This window comes from Esox lucius, chromosome 23, assembly GCF_011004845.1.
Source record: "Esox lucius isolate fEsoLuc1 chromosome 23, fEsoLuc1.pri, whole genome shotgun sequence".
NCBI lineage: Eukaryota > Metazoa > Chordata > Actinopteri > Esociformes > Esocidae > Esox > Esox lucius.
In genome coordinates, this window is record NC_047591.1 from 17903497 (window position 1) to 17920819 (window position 17323).

At 42.8% G+C, this 17323-nt stretch overlaps 1 protein-coding gene across 2 annotated transcripts; it reads right to left on the bottom strand.

Annotated features, from left to right (window-relative positions):
- Positions 1-3129: 3129 nt before the first annotated feature.
- tspan33a (tetraspanin 33a) lies at positions 3130-17138 on the bottom strand. Of its 2 annotated transcripts, none has more exons than XM_020043051.3 (8): positions 17048-17138; positions 10060-10117; positions 9343-9470; positions 8553-8627; positions 7703-7798; positions 7252-7380; positions 6824-6985; positions 3130-5532 (listed from the first exon to the last, which is right to left on the bottom strand). In XM_020043051.3, the coding sequence occupies exons 2-8, from the start codon at positions 10115-10117 to the stop codon at positions 5431-5433; spliced, it is 750 nt and encodes a 249-aa protein (XP_019898610.2). In that variant the 5' UTR covers positions 17048-17138; the 3' UTR covers positions 3130-5430. The 2 variants fall into 2 exon arrangements, with proteins under 2 accessions (XP_019898610.2, XP_010885589.2); XM_010887287.5 differs by lacking the exon at positions 17048-17138 and adding an exon at positions 14575-14895.
- Positions 17139-17323: the final 185 nt, after the last annotated feature.

The window sequence follows — 17323 nt, forward strand, 5'->3', positions numbered from 1 at the left end:
TGCCAGCACTGCATGAATGACGGGAGCTCAATGTTCCCAACTCCGAGTAAAGCAATGTGCCTCCTTAAAACCCACCACAACATGGCTGCCTCAGAATGAGTCAGACTGAGGCCGGCTGGGAACCACACACAAAGCCTGCCGGACCCTCATCAGAGGGCCAGGCCAAAACTCCCCCCCCCCCCCCCCCTCTCTCTAACTGCCCCTCGCTCTTTCACACACGCAATAGGACTGTTATTACACAGAGGAACGTGTCAATGTGACTTCTCGGGTCACACTGGTTTAAATAACGGATTGCCCCTAGAATATTATTGGTTGTGGACTTACAGACCGTGCCTATGTTTTGTGTGTGAAGCCTTGAAACGATCCAGAGATTGCATACGACGCACTGCATGGCTGTCAACGCTTTCAATAACTTTTATTTCCCATGACACTGACGTTCTGCACACCCGGCAAGAATTAGTGATAATGATGTTGTAATACATGCAGTTAGTTAAAACAACTGCAAATCCATGTGCTCAGAACTGACAGTTTGATGGGGAACAAGAGCTTCACAGATCGGATTGTTTTAGGCTCATCAGATGTCAGTTCAGTAAAGTATCTAGGATCAGATTTTATTAGTCAGTTAAACAAATGGAGGGGATGGAAATTAAACATTTTGTTTTTGTGGCTATTCAGATGTTTCATGGCTATTTACTTTTTGCACCATCCAGCTTGGAATAGAGGTTTCCAATTACTTAACAGGTACCTTCTCATCTTCATCTGCTTATCCGGTATCGGGTCGTGGGGGCAGCAGCTCCAGCAGGGGACCCCAAACGTCCCTTTCCCGAGCCACATTTGCCAGCTCTGACTGGGGGATCCCGAGGCATTCCCAGGCCAGTGAGGAAATATAATCTCTCCACCTAGTCCTGGGCCTACCCCGAGGTGTCCTCCCAGCTGGACGTGCCTGGAACACCTCCCTAGGGAGACGTCCTGGGGGCATCCTTACCAGATGCCCGAACCACCCCTAAGGGAGAAGCCTGCCACCCTTCTGAGAAAACCCATTTCAGCCGCTTGTACTCGCGATCTTGTTCTTTCGGTCATAACCCAGCCTTCATTGACCGGTATATCGAGAGCTTTGCCTTCCGGCTCAGCTCTCTTTTCGACACAACGGTGCGGTAAAGCGAATGCAATACCGCTCCCGCTGCTCCGATTCTCCGGCCTATCTCCCGCTCCATTGTCCCCTCACTCGCGAACAAGACCCCGAGATACTTGAACTCATTTACTTGGGGTAACGCCTCAATCCCTACCCGGAGTTGGCACTACATCGGTTTCCTGCTGAGAACCATGGCCTCAGACTTAGAGGTGCACTCGGCTGCGTACTGGTCCAGTGAGTGCTGAAGGTCACAGACCGATGATGCCATCAGGACCACATCATCCGCAAAAAGCAGCGATGAGATCCCCAGCCCACCGAACTGCAACTCCTCGCCACCCCGACTACGCCTCGATATCCTGTCCATAAAACTTACAAACAGGATTGGTGACAAAGCGCAGCCCTGGCGGAGGCCAACCCCCACCTGGAACGAGTCCGACTTACTACCGAGAACAGCTCTCACTTTGGACATACAGGGATTGGATAGCCCTCAGAATAGACCTCCTCACCCCATACTCCCGCAGCACCTCCCACAGTATCTCCAGGGGGACCTGGTCATACGCCTTCTCCAGGTCCACAGAACACATGTAGACTGGATGGGCATATTCCCAGGCCCCCTCCAGGATCCTTGCAAGAGTAAAGAGTTGGTCGGTTGTTCCGCGACCGGGACGGAATCTGCATTGTTCCTCTTCAATCTGAGGTTCGACTATCTGCCGAACCCTCCTTTCCAGTACCTTTGAGTAGACTTTCCCAGGGAGGCTGAGAAGTGTGATACCCCTGTAATTGGCACACACCCTCTGGTCCCCCTTTTTGAACAGGGGAACCACCACCCCGGTCCGCCACTCCTTAGGCACTGTCCCCGACTCCCACGCAATGTTGAAGAGGCGTGTCATCCAAGACATCCCCTCCACACCCAAAGCTTTCAACATTTCTGGACGGATCTCGTCAATCCCCAGAGCTTTGCCACTGTGGAGTTGTTTGACTACCTCAGTGACTTCTGCCATGGAGATTGACGATGCTTCCCCATCAGCCTCCAGCTCTGCCTCCACTATAGAGGGCGTGTTAGTGGGATTTAGGAGTTCCTCAAAGTGTTCCTTCCATCGCCCTATTACCTCCTCAGTTGAGGTCAACATTGTCCCATCTTTACTGTACACAGCTTGGATAGTTCCCCGTTTTCCCTCCTGAGGTGGCGGACGGTTTTCCAGAAACACCTTGGTGCCGACCAAAAAGTCCTTCTCCATGGCTTCCCCAAACTCCTCCCACACCCGCTGTTTTGCCTCTTTCACAGCAGAGGTCGCAGCCCTTCGGGTCTGTCGGTACACTGCAACAGTCTCCAGAGTCCTCCGGGATAACATATCCCGGAAGGCCTCCTTCTTCAGTCGGAGGGCTTCCCTGACCACCGGTGTCCACCAGGGTGTTCGAGGGTTACCGCCCCTTGAGGCACCCAAGACCTTTAGACCACAGCTCCCCGCCTCAGCTACTTAACAGGTGCCATTTAATTAGAATTAAAAAAAGAAATTTCCCATGCATTTAAACTTGTTTGATTGTGGGCATAGCACACATTAGAAAACACTGGCTAGGAAAATTTACGATAAGAACCGAAGAGAATATAAAACCGAAACACGTTATACTGGTCAACTTCAGTACATACAGTATACCTTTTTTAATAGTGTATGAAGATGGAAGAGACACTTTCAAATAATACATTTGCTGTGTTTCCTGGTGTTCCTGGGCACCCCTCAGAGTCTGCTTCCTCTAGTTTTCAACCCTACCAGGAGGTTTTGTCTTAGTCGCTGTGCATCGACCCGGTTGTTTCTTGTTTTTTGGGGTTTCAGGCTGGGTATCTGTATATGCACTTTAATTTGATTGAGGGGGCATTGCTTACTACCCAGAAGTTCTCTCTTATCTAACCCCAGCCCCTATATGTTCCACTGACAGGTTAGAACATGCCATCAGGGAGCACAGTGTTGGGAAACAATGTCACGAGACAATATTCAATGTAGAGTAGTCAGTAGCACTTTATTTTCCAGAAATATTGGCATGTTAGGAGAGTCTATGTACATTTCTGTCCACCTTGATGCACGGCAGTGGTGCCTCCTTGTTGTAATGACCCCCCCCCCCCACAAAAAAATTAATTCCTATGTAATTGTTTTTAAATACAATAAGTATAATTACCATTTCACCACAGACATTATAAATGAATACCATGTACCTGGGCGAGGGGAAATTGAGAACAAAATCCCCCTTGGATAAATCATTCATATTTAATAATAAATTAATACAGACGAGAAAAGAACAATGTTGACCAAAAAGAGAAACAAACAAAAACAGATAGAAAAAGACATACAATTACAAACTCCACTCTTTGTACTGAACAGTTACATGCTTACCAGTAGTATAATACTTGTCCATTTGTCTATAAGGGATGCTAAATATATTGCTCAAAGCACCTGCTATTCCAGTCGAGGACCTAACTGGGTCATGCTCATCAGGACAAAAGCAGGAACACACCACATGAACCAGTGCACTGAAAAGATTTCAGTTTAATTTTCCATTCTGTGTCCTGATGAACACCACCATGGAGGAGGATATGACAGAAGGTCTAGGCGACAGCCCAACATGGTTATGTTATGGAGAGTGAGAACACGAGTGTAAACTCCCAAATGGCAACCCGTGCCAATCTAAACACCAGTGTTGTATAACAGAAGTCACAGAAAATATAAGGCCTGTTTATTATGAAATCTGGCCTTTCTGTTGTGTTTTCAATTGGGCAAACCCCTTATTAGCTCAGTGGATATCCTCTATAATCAACAGCAGTTTGGGTCCTGGCTGCTAATTGGCTTAAAGCCGTGGTAAATCAGACTGTATAAACTGGGTGGTTCAAATCCAGAATGGTGACTGCTTAAAAGCTGTGGTATATGCAATGGTATTCCACAGGTATCACATCAAATAACTTTTCAAAGTTGTAATTGCATTGGTAACCGGTTTACAATCGCAATAAGGCATCTTGTGGGTCTGTGATACTTTGCAATTACACCACAACAAAGTGCTGTGTCCAGACACTCGGCGATTCCTTGTGCCTAAGAACAGCTCTTAGCCGTGGTATTTTGGTATATACCACACCCTCATCATAAGGCACCTCTGGGATTTGTGGTTTAGGGCCAATATGCCACAGCAAAGGGATATATGCATGCAACTCAGCATTGAGTCATGCATAAGAATAGCCTTTAGCCGTGGTATATTGGCCATAAACCACACCATCTCTGGCCATCTCTCTCTACTTAAACCAAAAAAAAAATATCTTTCAAAACAACCAATTCAACTCTGTATGGCTGGTTTCAAACAATTCTCCAAAATCCAAAAGCAAAACAAAAAGGTTCATAAAAGTGTTTTTACTAACTGCCAATTTTGATGGAAAAACATTTGAACAACATCAGTGGCATATTTAAGAATCTACTGTTAAACAGTTCAGTCATTTTTAGAGAAAGAAATCTAATGTAAAAAACACATTTGAATGTCCCTGAAATTATTTACAAACACTGTACAGTAAATGGCATAATATATGCATGTTTGAGCTGTTATAATACATTATACCCGCAGGCTTTATATAAACCGATACAAACTTTTGTAACCTCTACGTCACTTTCAGTAACACATATCAACAGTGTTATTACTATTTGGGTAGGCTACTCAGAAATAACTAGATATCTATTAACCACAGATGTTAACTCTGTGTTGTAATCCTGATTATCAACATCCTACAGTAACCTGACATTGTTAAAATTATTTTGCAATGTTTTGGACTTGGCTTTGCAAGATTAAAAATGCTAATGCTTTTGCCCTATGACAAACTGTTCCATATTTGAAATGAAACAGTCAGCAGACAAATGTAGGAGTTTTCCCAATTGCTTTCTTGGCTGGGATACTTCCTGATTATGTTTTATTTACAGTAGCTGGGGCAAGTGTGCACACTGACAATATTTCCTTAGTTCTAAAGCTACAATTCTGCCCATCCACAGTGCAGTGTGAACTAAAACGAACAGAAAAAAATAACGCAGAAAATGAACAGTTTACCTTGTTGTCCGGACTCTCGAATCTTCGGACTCTTTGCCCCCCCCCCCATAAAACACAAATGAAAACCATCTCACTACGGGAAAGGCGCCTTTAGGACAAATGCTAATTTCAGTCACAACCGGAAGGAGGACAGAGAACTCCAGACCCTCACTGCCCACGAGGTGACCGAGAGCTGGTCAACCCAGCCCTGGTCCAGTCTCACGTGGGAGGACCTGACCGACACCGGGTCACTGCCACGGATCACTACGGTGTCGCAGGTTGTAGTTCTGAAGCTCGATCTGGTCCTTTATCTGATTGATCAGGATCTGAGACAACAGGATCCCCACCAGCTACCAGGGAGAGAAGGAAGACAGGAGACCAATTTCAAGATTAGACCGTCGCAATTCTCTTCTACTAGGAGAAGACAAAGAGTTAAACTAAACCAATGTTAACTATGGTTGATAGAATCCTGACTAGAACCAAAACACCACCTGCTTTGGACTAGACCCATAGCTTCCTGTTCAGGCTAAGGCTGATTTCAAGGTTTTACTATTAAACTGAACATAATCTGACGGGCTGGCCGCTACATATCTTTTCCCGAATTGGTCCAGCCGTATATTCCGACACGTATGCTACAAGTCACAGGCCTTCCTACAGTGCCTAGAATTTCTGAACAAACAGCGGGGGGGGCGGTGCTTTCCTCCCATAGAGCTCCATTATTGTAGAATAATCGGCCAATCCATGAGGCACAGAGTCAATCTCAACCTTCAAATCTTTACGGAAGACTCATTTCTTCAGTAGGGCACATGATGTGGTTTATTCTGGCTAGGCAACAGCTTGCTCAGGTTTCCCCACGCTGTCCCTAAAAGGGTAGTTTGTGCACATTGGAGTTACACTTGTACATGTCTTGGAAGTAGATCTGCTCGGAAGACAGAAATGAATGTGATCCGCTGATTCAATGAAGCGGGCCGAGTTTGCATTTGAAAGCGACTGAATGCTCAAAGTAGACATTTGACTACGGTTAGTTCTTTTCAATACACTAAAACCTAACCATTTTAGAACTTAAATCGAATGACTTCAGAGTTAGAACGCAAGTCAGTCAGCCAATCAGATTTATTTCTACCTACAGGGCAGTTTGGCAACCGAGACATATTTGAGTAAGTCACTCCCAACTCCATAGAGAATGGTCTGTTTATGTCCCCTTGTTGTTCTGAGGTAATTGGTTTAGGCGTTATCTGTTAGGTTGGGCATTAGGACTTGATATAGTTTAATATTTTAAAAAATTAGGTTAAGGCTAAAGAACAGGGAACATGGTTCTCTAGGTTAGGCTTAGATATCAGGTCCCCTCAAAGACAGAAAGACTAACAGGTTTGTGTTCACATATTTGTAACCTTGTTGGGACCCAAAAGTCCCAGGAAAATAATTAAAATGTGACTTTTTGGGGGAACTTCCAGTCCCCACAAGGAAGAAGGCTGTTTTTGGCTTAAGGGTTTGGTTTAAGGTTATAGCCGCCACCATTATGGCATTCGTTACAAAAAGAGGTTTTGTAGTTCTAAGTGTAGGGTTACAGAAGACGGGACGTTGAATGGGAATAACTGTGTTCACATGAGAATGGAGTGTGTGTGTGTGTGTGACGTCTACCTGTGGGATGGCCAGACCCAGGGCAATACCTCCCAGCAAGAACAGGTTGCCATGGATCCAGTTGACCAACTTGTCAATGCAGCCTTCAGTGTGGATGAATTTGCCAGCGTCGGAGAACGACTGTTCCTGCATCCTGTGGCCACACATGGTGTTAACGACCGACTGCAGAGAGACAGGCACAAACAGCCGTTTTAATTCACGCTACACGCGTGGAGGCACGCGTACCAACACTGGTGAAGAGCGGGTCCACGTCGGGTTTAAGTGCCCTGTGTTACACTGTAACAACACCACCTTTGATGATGAAGTTGAACATAAAAATAAAGTATCTCGTAACCAAAACTTTGGCACGTCAAATAAACAAGTGCACACAGGTGTCAAGATGTGAGCAAGATGATTAAAATAGCCCCAGGCTCTGATTTAACACTGACCTCAACCTTGGACAGCAAGCAGCAGGAGAAGGGGACAGAGCAACGCTCCTGGCTGGGATTGTCTGGGGTGCAGTTGAAGTACTGGTTTTTAGTCCATTCAGTGTAGGCAATCCCACCGCAACAGCTGAACTGAAGGGAAAAAAAAACAATCAACCGTACTGGTCAGATTTGATCACTTGTTTTGCCAAGGAATGCTCATTGACAGCCCATCTTTGTGCATCTGTCTGCGATGTCAATGTTGTGTTTCGAATGTCACATCTTGTAGCCCAATTTCTTGAATGAGGCTAATTAAAAGAAAATACGCTCTCTTTCTAGATACGGGAAGTTGTTTCAGAAAGGAAACCGAAATCAGACTAAAATCGGCAAACGTAGAAAACCTACGGAGGCTTTTCAGAATAAACAGTAGTGAGTTTCCCCACTCATTGCTGGTCATTGGTGTTCGTCGACGTACCTCTTTCTGACCAAAATCGATGAGGTTCTGTAGGTCGATGTCATCCCGATAATGAACGATGGCCTTGTTGATCACAGTCTTCACTTTATTCTGGGCCTTCAGACAGGAGTCATAATTTTAAATCATTTATTTAGTCAATCGACTAACTGTCAATTGTATCCAGAGAAAGACACACTTGTAAAGTCACAAGCAGGAGCCAATTAATTGAACGGGCAAGCATTTATCTAATAAATACATACTCATTATTAGGAAACAGAGCTGAGTGGGATTCTGTCTTTGGAGCCATCTTTTCACACAAGTACCCATACTCTGATTAAACACAATTTCTGAATTTATGTGAATGCTGTACTAAAAGCCTGCTTGCACTGCGATGAATAAAATAAACCAGTGCAGTTCAAGTCAAATAACAGCAGAGGGCGCTCTCTGGCCCTTCTGTTACTGATGGCCTCAGGAAAATACCCAAAACTCCTCTCTTTTCAGTTCGGACACACTGATCCCAATCTTACACTCATGATTTGAATTAAACCTACTGATATTGTATTTAATTGTGCCAAATCAGCAGGTAAAACATATAAGCAAACAATATACCCAATGACAGTAGAATCCAAAGGCAGGACGTTTGGCTTTATTGGCTGCCCTGGTACAGTAGATATTGTACATTTGTGAAAATCCTTGTTAAGTTAAAATATGTTTAACTGGATATTTCACATTTATGGTACATATATATATACACATGGACAGGAACTCAGGGGGAATCAGTGTTTATCATTATTCTGGGAGAATACAATGCCACACAATCCAAACAATGGTATGATTTCCCATAATTCCCAGTGCAAAAACAGCACAAAACCTTATCTGAGAAGATGAAGCCCAGGATCCCAGCAGCTAGCTGCAGTATGAAGATCAAAGTCAGAAAGATGCAGAACTGGAAAGAAAACAAGAGACATGGAGAAAGCAATGGTTAATTATTTCATAATTATCAGTCTAATATGCATGTCACTCAAGCCTTAAGGGTAAGAATGCTTCATTTACATTGCAATATTTCAGTGGTCAGGAAGTCTCAGTGGCAGATAACTTGAGAACAAAAACATCTGATTCCCTGGTAGGTATTCAGCCCCGCCCAATTCACCTGGTCCAGAACACAACTTTTTGTTCTGCTTTCGTTAAACTGTTGCCACCTCAACTTGACACATCAGTGAATAATAATAATAACAACAATACCATTTAATTCACTGTGTACATTTGTTTTATGCATGCGTTATTTCGGAAATCAAAGCCATTTTCCTGGCATTAAATGCGCTGTGGCTCCTACAACGGGATTAGGACATTATTAAGAATGTCAGGTAGGAATAAAGGATGTTCTTTAAAAAGTTCCAGATGGAGTTGAACACTGACCATCTGTAGGGTTAGAGGTGGCCTAGACCACAGAACATCTGTAGGGTTAGAGGTGGCCTAGACCACAGAACATCTGTAGGGTTAGAGGTGGCCTAGACCACAGAACATCTGTAGGGTTAGAGGTGGCCTAGACCACAGAACATCTGTAGGGTTAGAGGTGGCCTAGACCACAGAACATGTGTAGGGTTAGAGGTGGCCTAGACCACAGAACATCTGTAGGGTTAAAAGTTTACTTGACCACTGACCGTCTGTAGGAGGCATATATTCTCTCTGAGGGAGCCCACGCAGCCACAGAACGTGATAAAGAACATAAGCACCCCCACAACCAGGAGCATGATGGCAGGGTCCACTGCCAGGCAAGCCATGGCTGCCTCTGGGAGAGGGAGGGAGTCATGTATAGAGGAGAGGGAACAGAGGAGAGACAGAAAGGGGGCAGTAAAGAAGAAATGGTCCAAAGAGTGAATGAGGAAGTAGAAGAAACATATGTAAGGTCATTGTCTTCAACAGGCAACCAACAGGGAATCAAGACAGTGTTTTATAGCGCCCACCCCCCTTAAGAAGTTCTTCAAATAACCCCAGTTTCTCAAATAACCTTTAGGTTTCATTCCTCTTTCAAAGTTTTTTTTGAGGAACCACTGAATTCTTGTAAAATCCCTCCTTTACAAGACTAATGTGATGTTTTTGCATTTCGGACATTCTTAACAAAGAATGGCTTCGGCAAACATTATCTGCCACCTTGCCATGTCTGGTTGCATTCATAATGAATAAACGGGAGGAAAACTGGTTGAAACAGGGTGGAATGGGGCTAAACGGACTTGAAAGTAAACATTCAGTGTCAAAATGTTTCAATAAAAATGTTTTGCTGCAGTGAACATGACCCAGGCCTATTTAAATGTGTGTGATTGCACCACTACAATGCAGTGTCGAATAGGCCTAAAATCAGCCTAGAAAGAATAACTTACCGGCATGTTTCATCATCCTTGCGTAAACACCAATTGACATCATCACCATTGAGATCATCTGACAAAAGAGACAAAATGTAGTTGTTTCTTTTTGCTTTTTTTGTTTTACCCTTCTGTAACTGGCATGTGGAGTAATATTGTAACAGTATGAACCTGGAAATTATTATTAATGTATTTACATATTTGGACATTCTGATATTTTATTATTATTTGACCATTGATGGACTTCAATAGCATAGCAATAATAAACTTACATTCATAATTGTACTTAAAATGACCAGAAATGCAACACCATACCAAATAGCTATAATTAGAATTTGGATGGCCACAATAAGTCAAAATAAGGTAAAACCTTTTTTTAAACTAACTAAAAGCATCTAAAAGGGTTCAAAGCAGACCAGACTAGAGGCCTGTTAAGCCTGGAAAAGTAGCCAATGATGTCTTAAATGGGATAAAGCTCTGAAGTCCTTGCTGGGGTCTTAACTAAGCTATTTTGTTCAGTCTGAGGATGTGAAAACCAGAATTTAAAATGTATTTTGGCCCACAGACTGCTTTGAAAGTGAGAAAAACTATTATATGGTGAAATAATTAAATGATTATTTAAGTACTGAAGACAGGGTGCCTTTGTAGATTATAAAGACGGACAGCCCTCCAATGATGTTGAGAGCATGTCTCATTCCTTCTCCATCATTGGCTAAATGTTCTCCATGAAACTATCCACACTTCAACCCTTGCTGTCGATAATAAAATAAATCTTTGAATACTAATTTCCCATTAAATTACATTTCTATGATAGAAATTGATGAAATAAAGTCTTATCACATTAGCAAAATTTAGCCCGAGGGACAGAAAAGCAAACATTGGCATTAGCAAGTTACTCGACTCAACTCAAACCCTAAGGACCTTGGACTCAGTTCAGAGTTCAAATCCTTCTGCCATAACACTAGCATAACACTATGTAATGGTACATAAAGCATTGTGTATAAAATACAAAGTGGCATTGCCGTGGCTATAAGTCATCCACCAGTTTTAATCCGGGGAGAAAATGCGGCATTATACAATGCAAATACAGCAACAGCCACCAAACTGGTAGCCTGGTGGTCTAAGTTTCCTCCCATGGCATTCATATACCGTGGAAACATGGGTTTCACCACACGGCCAGAGTATTTTGACACACTCCCTTTCCCACCCCAAAAAAAATAAAATTAAAAAAACTGAGGGTATTGTATTCTGTAAAGAACTAATGTTCTACTAGCTGATACATCCATAATGGCCAAATGAAGGATCACAGTTTGTGAGGGGTGAGTGGGATAAGTCCATAGATCCTCTTTTCTTGTTTGACAAAATAAACAGGTTGGCAGTGATAAAAAGACTTTTCCTATAATAGCTCTTTCACTCCACCTTAGCAGCCTCCACAACATAATAGTGAGCCCACAGAAGACTCTCTCTCTCCCTGCTATCTAGTTACCACACTCCATCTTGCACCTACAGGAAGGAACAGTTTTCCTTTGCACATAAAAAAAGGAGTCTAAATGCATTCTTCAGAATAAAACAAAATCTGAATTGAATATCCATAGACAGCTCTAGGTTAGGCACTTTTGGTTACACAAACATGTTCCTGAAAATGCATACCTTTTTTACAGCTCTGTGCTTCAATTGGAATCATTATATTAATGACTAAAATCAACTCACACTAAACATTGTTTTTCCTGGGGTGTTTCTTTATAAAATGTCTCACCCGCTGATTCCGATAAGCAATTAAGACCTCTCAAGTTTGTTCTGTGCACAGTTATTTCTCCTTCTAGACATGATCTTCTGCTAATTTGAAGGGATGAAAAACAATGTCAACCATGCATTCCTCCTTACCACGTTACAAGTTTTTACAAGCTCTCATCCTGTAGTCGCAAGTCTGATGAGTAGTTCTGATGAACGCTCACAGCTTATGACACATTTAAGGAGATATTTCATTTTAGGAGTCGTGTTTTAAGAATGCTGTGATAAGCGATTTAATGGCCAGTGGTGAAATCCTTCATCTCAATTTTACATTGAAGTTATTTTTGTGTCTGTCCACCCTGAAAACATTCTCCTGAGATGGATCAGACTTAGAATTCCGTATCGGGCTAGACTGCTCACTCTTTCCACACTCAAATTAGCTACCTCCAAGGTTTCTCAACAAAAGCTCCCTCAACCAAAACATACATCCTGCATTTGGTGATGTAATTTACAGGGCAGCTGCTAACGGTCACCACACTAAATTACAGGTAGTTTATAACAACTCCAACAGCATTATCACCAGTGCCCCCTACAATGCTCATCACTGCAATCATATATAGTTTATATTCTCTCTTCCTTTATCTCTCTCTATCTACTTAACCTATGGTGAGCAACAACACACTTTATCTATATATACAGTTGATCCACCTTCTATGGTGTCCTTTATTGATCTCTTGCCTATTCCACTGCGCATTGAGTTCTTGCAATCAGACTGTTAAACTGCCCATCAGTCTTGCACTCTGCACACAAACACGCTTTTGAGAAATCCAACAGCAACCAACATGTTCCCGACACACTGCCAACAACAAGCTCCAACTTTCATTCACATCAAAGCCACAGCACTTTAGCACTTGCAAATCTGCAATGTAGAAGAAAATAAAGCTGCCCAAAAAGTTGCCTCGGCAAGTTATGTCATGTCTCTCTATTAGTAAAGGAAAACCATGGTTTTAGCCTGTAGGTAGAGGGAAGTAAAGGAAAACCAACCTCGCTGTAACCTTCAGGCTATACATCCCTACCCAAGCCCTTTGTTCTGCCACACCTGGTCTTTTCGCCACCCAAACTCTCTCTCTTCCTTTTAGCACTGGCATTGCAGATAGCTACTTCACTGAGTAAGGTATACTTATTATACAGAGTTAGGTGGTTGTTCCACCTCTACATCTTAAAATATCACTCTGGGTGTGAAATAACGTAATCAATATTATCACCACGGAGCAGAGAGCTTAGATTTGAGATTAAGGTTACAGCTGCTTAAGGATGGTAAACACAGTAAAACTGGACATAAATCCAAGTCAAAGCCAACACTGCAAAACAGTTCAGCCTAAAAAGGCTGCTTGTTCTAGGGGTCTTAAGTCAGAAATCCCCTTACACTGCTTGGAACAGTAGAGGTCACGTTTCCCTCAGGCACCAGCCAGTAGGCTAACACTATACTATATTAGGGAATCCAGCACAGTTTGCAAAACTTTGGCTTCCTGAGCTGTTCGGGTTCATTGCACGTTCTGCACCCATGGGTGCCGTTTAGTTCAGTAGCAGTGTCTGTTGGAAGGTTTCAACAGTACCAACTATAAAATGACACAAATCAAGTATCAGTGGTTTTGGAACATTAAGATTCGCACAAAACAGACTAAAAGACACTAGTGTTAACACTATCAAAGTCACTAATGTCACCACTATCAAAAGCACACCAGGCGTGGTGACCCTGTGGTTGGGGGGGGAAAAGAGGGTGGAGACCTCCTAACATGCTTTGATTGAAGTGGTGAAAATGAAGTGACAATGAAAGCTCATTCAAAAGTAAAATGGCCAGAATATTCATGTAGGATAGTCAACTATGCAATTGTAAATATCTGCAAGGTCTATCAACAAAAGAAGCGCAAATAGCCCTCTCACTGAAAACAGTTTGCCAGATTAGAATGAGGCATCTAAGTCATAATGCACTTGTCTGACTACTAAACAGATTTGGAGAGAGGAGGGCATGGGGCCCACTTCTCTAGAGGCCGGTGCAGTATCATCAGCATATGAATAAATGAAACCTGGTGCTGCTTGGCAACAGCTTGGGGAGTTGTGATATAGTGGAGTTTTGTTTACTGATTCTTCTGGGTTTCACAATGTTATTAAACCTTCTGTGAAAAGGCACTCCACATTCCTTAGCATGTCTGTAACCCCATTCCTCACTGACTTTTATCGTGTTTATAAGCACACAAAAAAACTTCACAGCAGCAAGTTACTTGTTGCATTCTGCTTCCTGTTTGTGACTTCTTTTTATTGAAGCATATCGCATAAACAGAATTGCTGATTTCAGACTGTTCTACCATTGAATCAAGGCAAATAGCACAGACATAAAAAACATGAAAGCAGGCAAATACATGGTGCATGTATTAAACAACCTGTTAATTTTTTTTTCAGGGGTCAGTAGTTTGAAAAATACCAAACTGTACATTGTGTCAAGTTGTTGGAATGTGGCATTTCCATGTGTTACAAAATGTGTAAGCTGTGTGTAGCCTGTGTGCAGGTTTAGAAATTATTACATTTTTTAATACTTAAACGAACAACCAAAATCAATGATTAACCTGTCCGCATAGAAAATGGTAAGTTGCTCTATACACATGTAGGCTTTAGTCGATAAGGAAATTGCCATTTTCGCTTTTTACATGATCAATGAGTATAAATTTGTCAGGCAGAGTGAAGTGCATAGATTAAATAAGAGTTCAAGGAAAAGCCAGCAAAATGTGTAAATGAGGTACTTACCCAAAATATTAAGTTAAAAAGGAAAAGTAAATACTTGACAACTGGACTGACAAAGCTAAAATCTTCGTCATAATTCGCACCTCTTATTCTCCCCATGGTTAGAAATGGAAATAACCAATCCTTGCGAAGGATTTCCTTGGTCTTCACGCAATCCGCCCAGGTAACAGGCTACCTACACCAATGTACTCTGTATGAGTTTATAGACAACTTTAAATGTAAGTAGTGTAGCGTAAAAGGGAGAATCGATTCTCACACTCGACGACGTCGGATTCTTTATTCAGTGAAAACAGAACGTCATACACAGGACGAGAGCTTGCCGCCGAGCATTACGTTTGTAAAGGAGGCGTGTCTGTTAAGTTTTTATGCCACTTGGGTCACCTGTCTCAAAGTTGCTCGTTTTTATGATAAATGATTGACAGTTGAGCATGCCAACTTTGAATTTATTTGTGACTAATACGTTCATTTTCAGAATTTTATCAAACTAACAAAAAAACTATGCCCAACAATATTTGGTAGAAAATAATTGCACAACCCAGTGGACTTGAGGTTGGAGACTAGATGGGTTTTAAGATACGCTACAAATACAGCAATTTGATCTATGTGAACAGCCGTAATTTACAAGTGTTTCTCAACATTACTGTATTGCGTAGGTCATCACGGTTTTGTAGCGACATGCAGAACATCCTTCTGATATGTACATACAGAATACAAAATAAAACAGATTAAAAAAAAGACCCGCGTTTTGATCAATCGGGTGAGCTCGGAAAAATCGGATGTTACAAGATCGGTTGTTATTTGAAAAACGTTTTTAAGAAATTGTTCATAGAGCAAGAGATATCCATGATATTGCCCCGGAAATTGAGTTTGTTGGTGAGAATGTCTATAGTCACTTCTTTGGACAATGTCCACATCGTGTGATAGTGCAGCAATTGTAGCTGTTGGTGTTATCACTAGGCTATTTAATCTCTTTCGACCATTTCCCTCTATCCTCCACCACCATCAAACAGATCTTGTTTTTGCTCATACCCTGGATCAATAGCTTCATGGACAGGTTCAGCTTCTTAAGCTGGCTCAGGAAGTACATCCTCTGTTGGGCATTTTTAATGATGGCATCTGTATTGGGCTCCCACTTTAGATCCTGGGAGATAGTGGATCCCAGAAACCTGAAGGATTCCACTACAGACCCATTGCTGTTGAGAATGGTGATGGGGGCAGAGTGGGGGGCTCCTCCTGAAATCCAAAGTCATCTCCACAATTTTGAGCGGGTTAAGCTCCAGGTTGTTCTGACCACACCAGGGGACTAGCTGTTCAACCACCTGTCTGTAGGCAGACTTGTGTCTTCTGCGAACTTCAGTAGTTTGACAGATGGGTCTCTTGAGGTGGAGTAGTTGGTGTAGAGGGAGAAGAGCTGTGGGGAGAGCACACACCCCTGTGGGGTGCCGGTACTGATTGTTCAGGTGCTGGATGTGGTGTTCCCCAGCCTCACCTGCTGACTCCTGTTGGTCAGGATGTTTGTGATCCACTGACAGGTGGAGGCTGGCACAGTGAGATGGATGAGTTTGGTATGGAGGATGTCTGGAATGATGGTGTTGAACACTGAGCTGAAGTCCACGAACAGGATCCTTGTATATGTCCCTGGAGAGTCAAAGTGTTGCAGGATATAGTGCAGTCCCATTTGGACAGCATTATCCACAGACCTGTTAGCCCGGTAGGCCAACTGCAGGGGGTCTAGCAAGGGGTGCTTAACAAGCTGTCTCAGCTTAACAAGCCCGCCTGCTCTTTTTCCCGTCTACCTTCACCTCTCCGACCATAGAGCACAGCTGCACCTCCAACTAGCAACTCCGGGAAAGTCACAGGATCGATTAAAAGCGGTGGAATAGTATGCGCAACTGAAGGTCTAATATTTAAGAGCTAATTTCTGGTAAATGTGACAGGAGATGGACGGCAGAAAACAGGACAAATAGACAAAAACACAAAAAGCAGTAAGGAGCAAAATCCAGAGGCAGCCATCGCCGGCGCCGTCTTAATATAGTACTGATTGTGATGATTAGGGATAATTGGTACCATGCAGTAGGTCTATAGACTCAAAACGTGTCCCCCCGCGTGAGCAAGAAAGTAAATCCAATGAGAATGTAATAAATCCTGATTCATGTGTGTGCTTTCTCTATTCGGTCTTTGTGCTTGCTGTCCTTTTCTAACACAGCTAGGCTATCCGTCTGTCAGCAAAAGCTGAACTAATTTCTACTTTTTGTCCATGTGGATGTGGACTTTTTCAGACAGGCCTAAATTGAATCTTCGATTTTCGGTAGCCTAAACCTACGGGGGATGTGTTTACGGAAATAACCCGCGTACAGAAAGTTATCATTGCTGCATTGCTATCACACATTCTCCACCTCTATGCAAATAAACCGTTCAAAAACAGCTTTTTCCCGAGGTAGCATTCCTCTGGGGTCGCCCGTTACTGCCAACTGACCTGTTAGCACCAGAGAGGTTGGTCTGGTTATTTATCGGCACATAGGCTAGTTTGGGTGTAAGGGTCCTCAGTTTGGTTTCATGCTCTCACGACTAGAGCGTCGTGGCCCAATACTTTGGTAAGAGAAACATGTCAATATAGCTGAAAGCTGAAATAATGCAATGGCACCACCTAGCGAAATAACCTATTAATAAAAATATATCAGGTTGCATTCATTCCTCAGGGCTTGCAAGTAGACTACAGCTCCACTAGACAGCGCCTTTGTATTGGTTATAA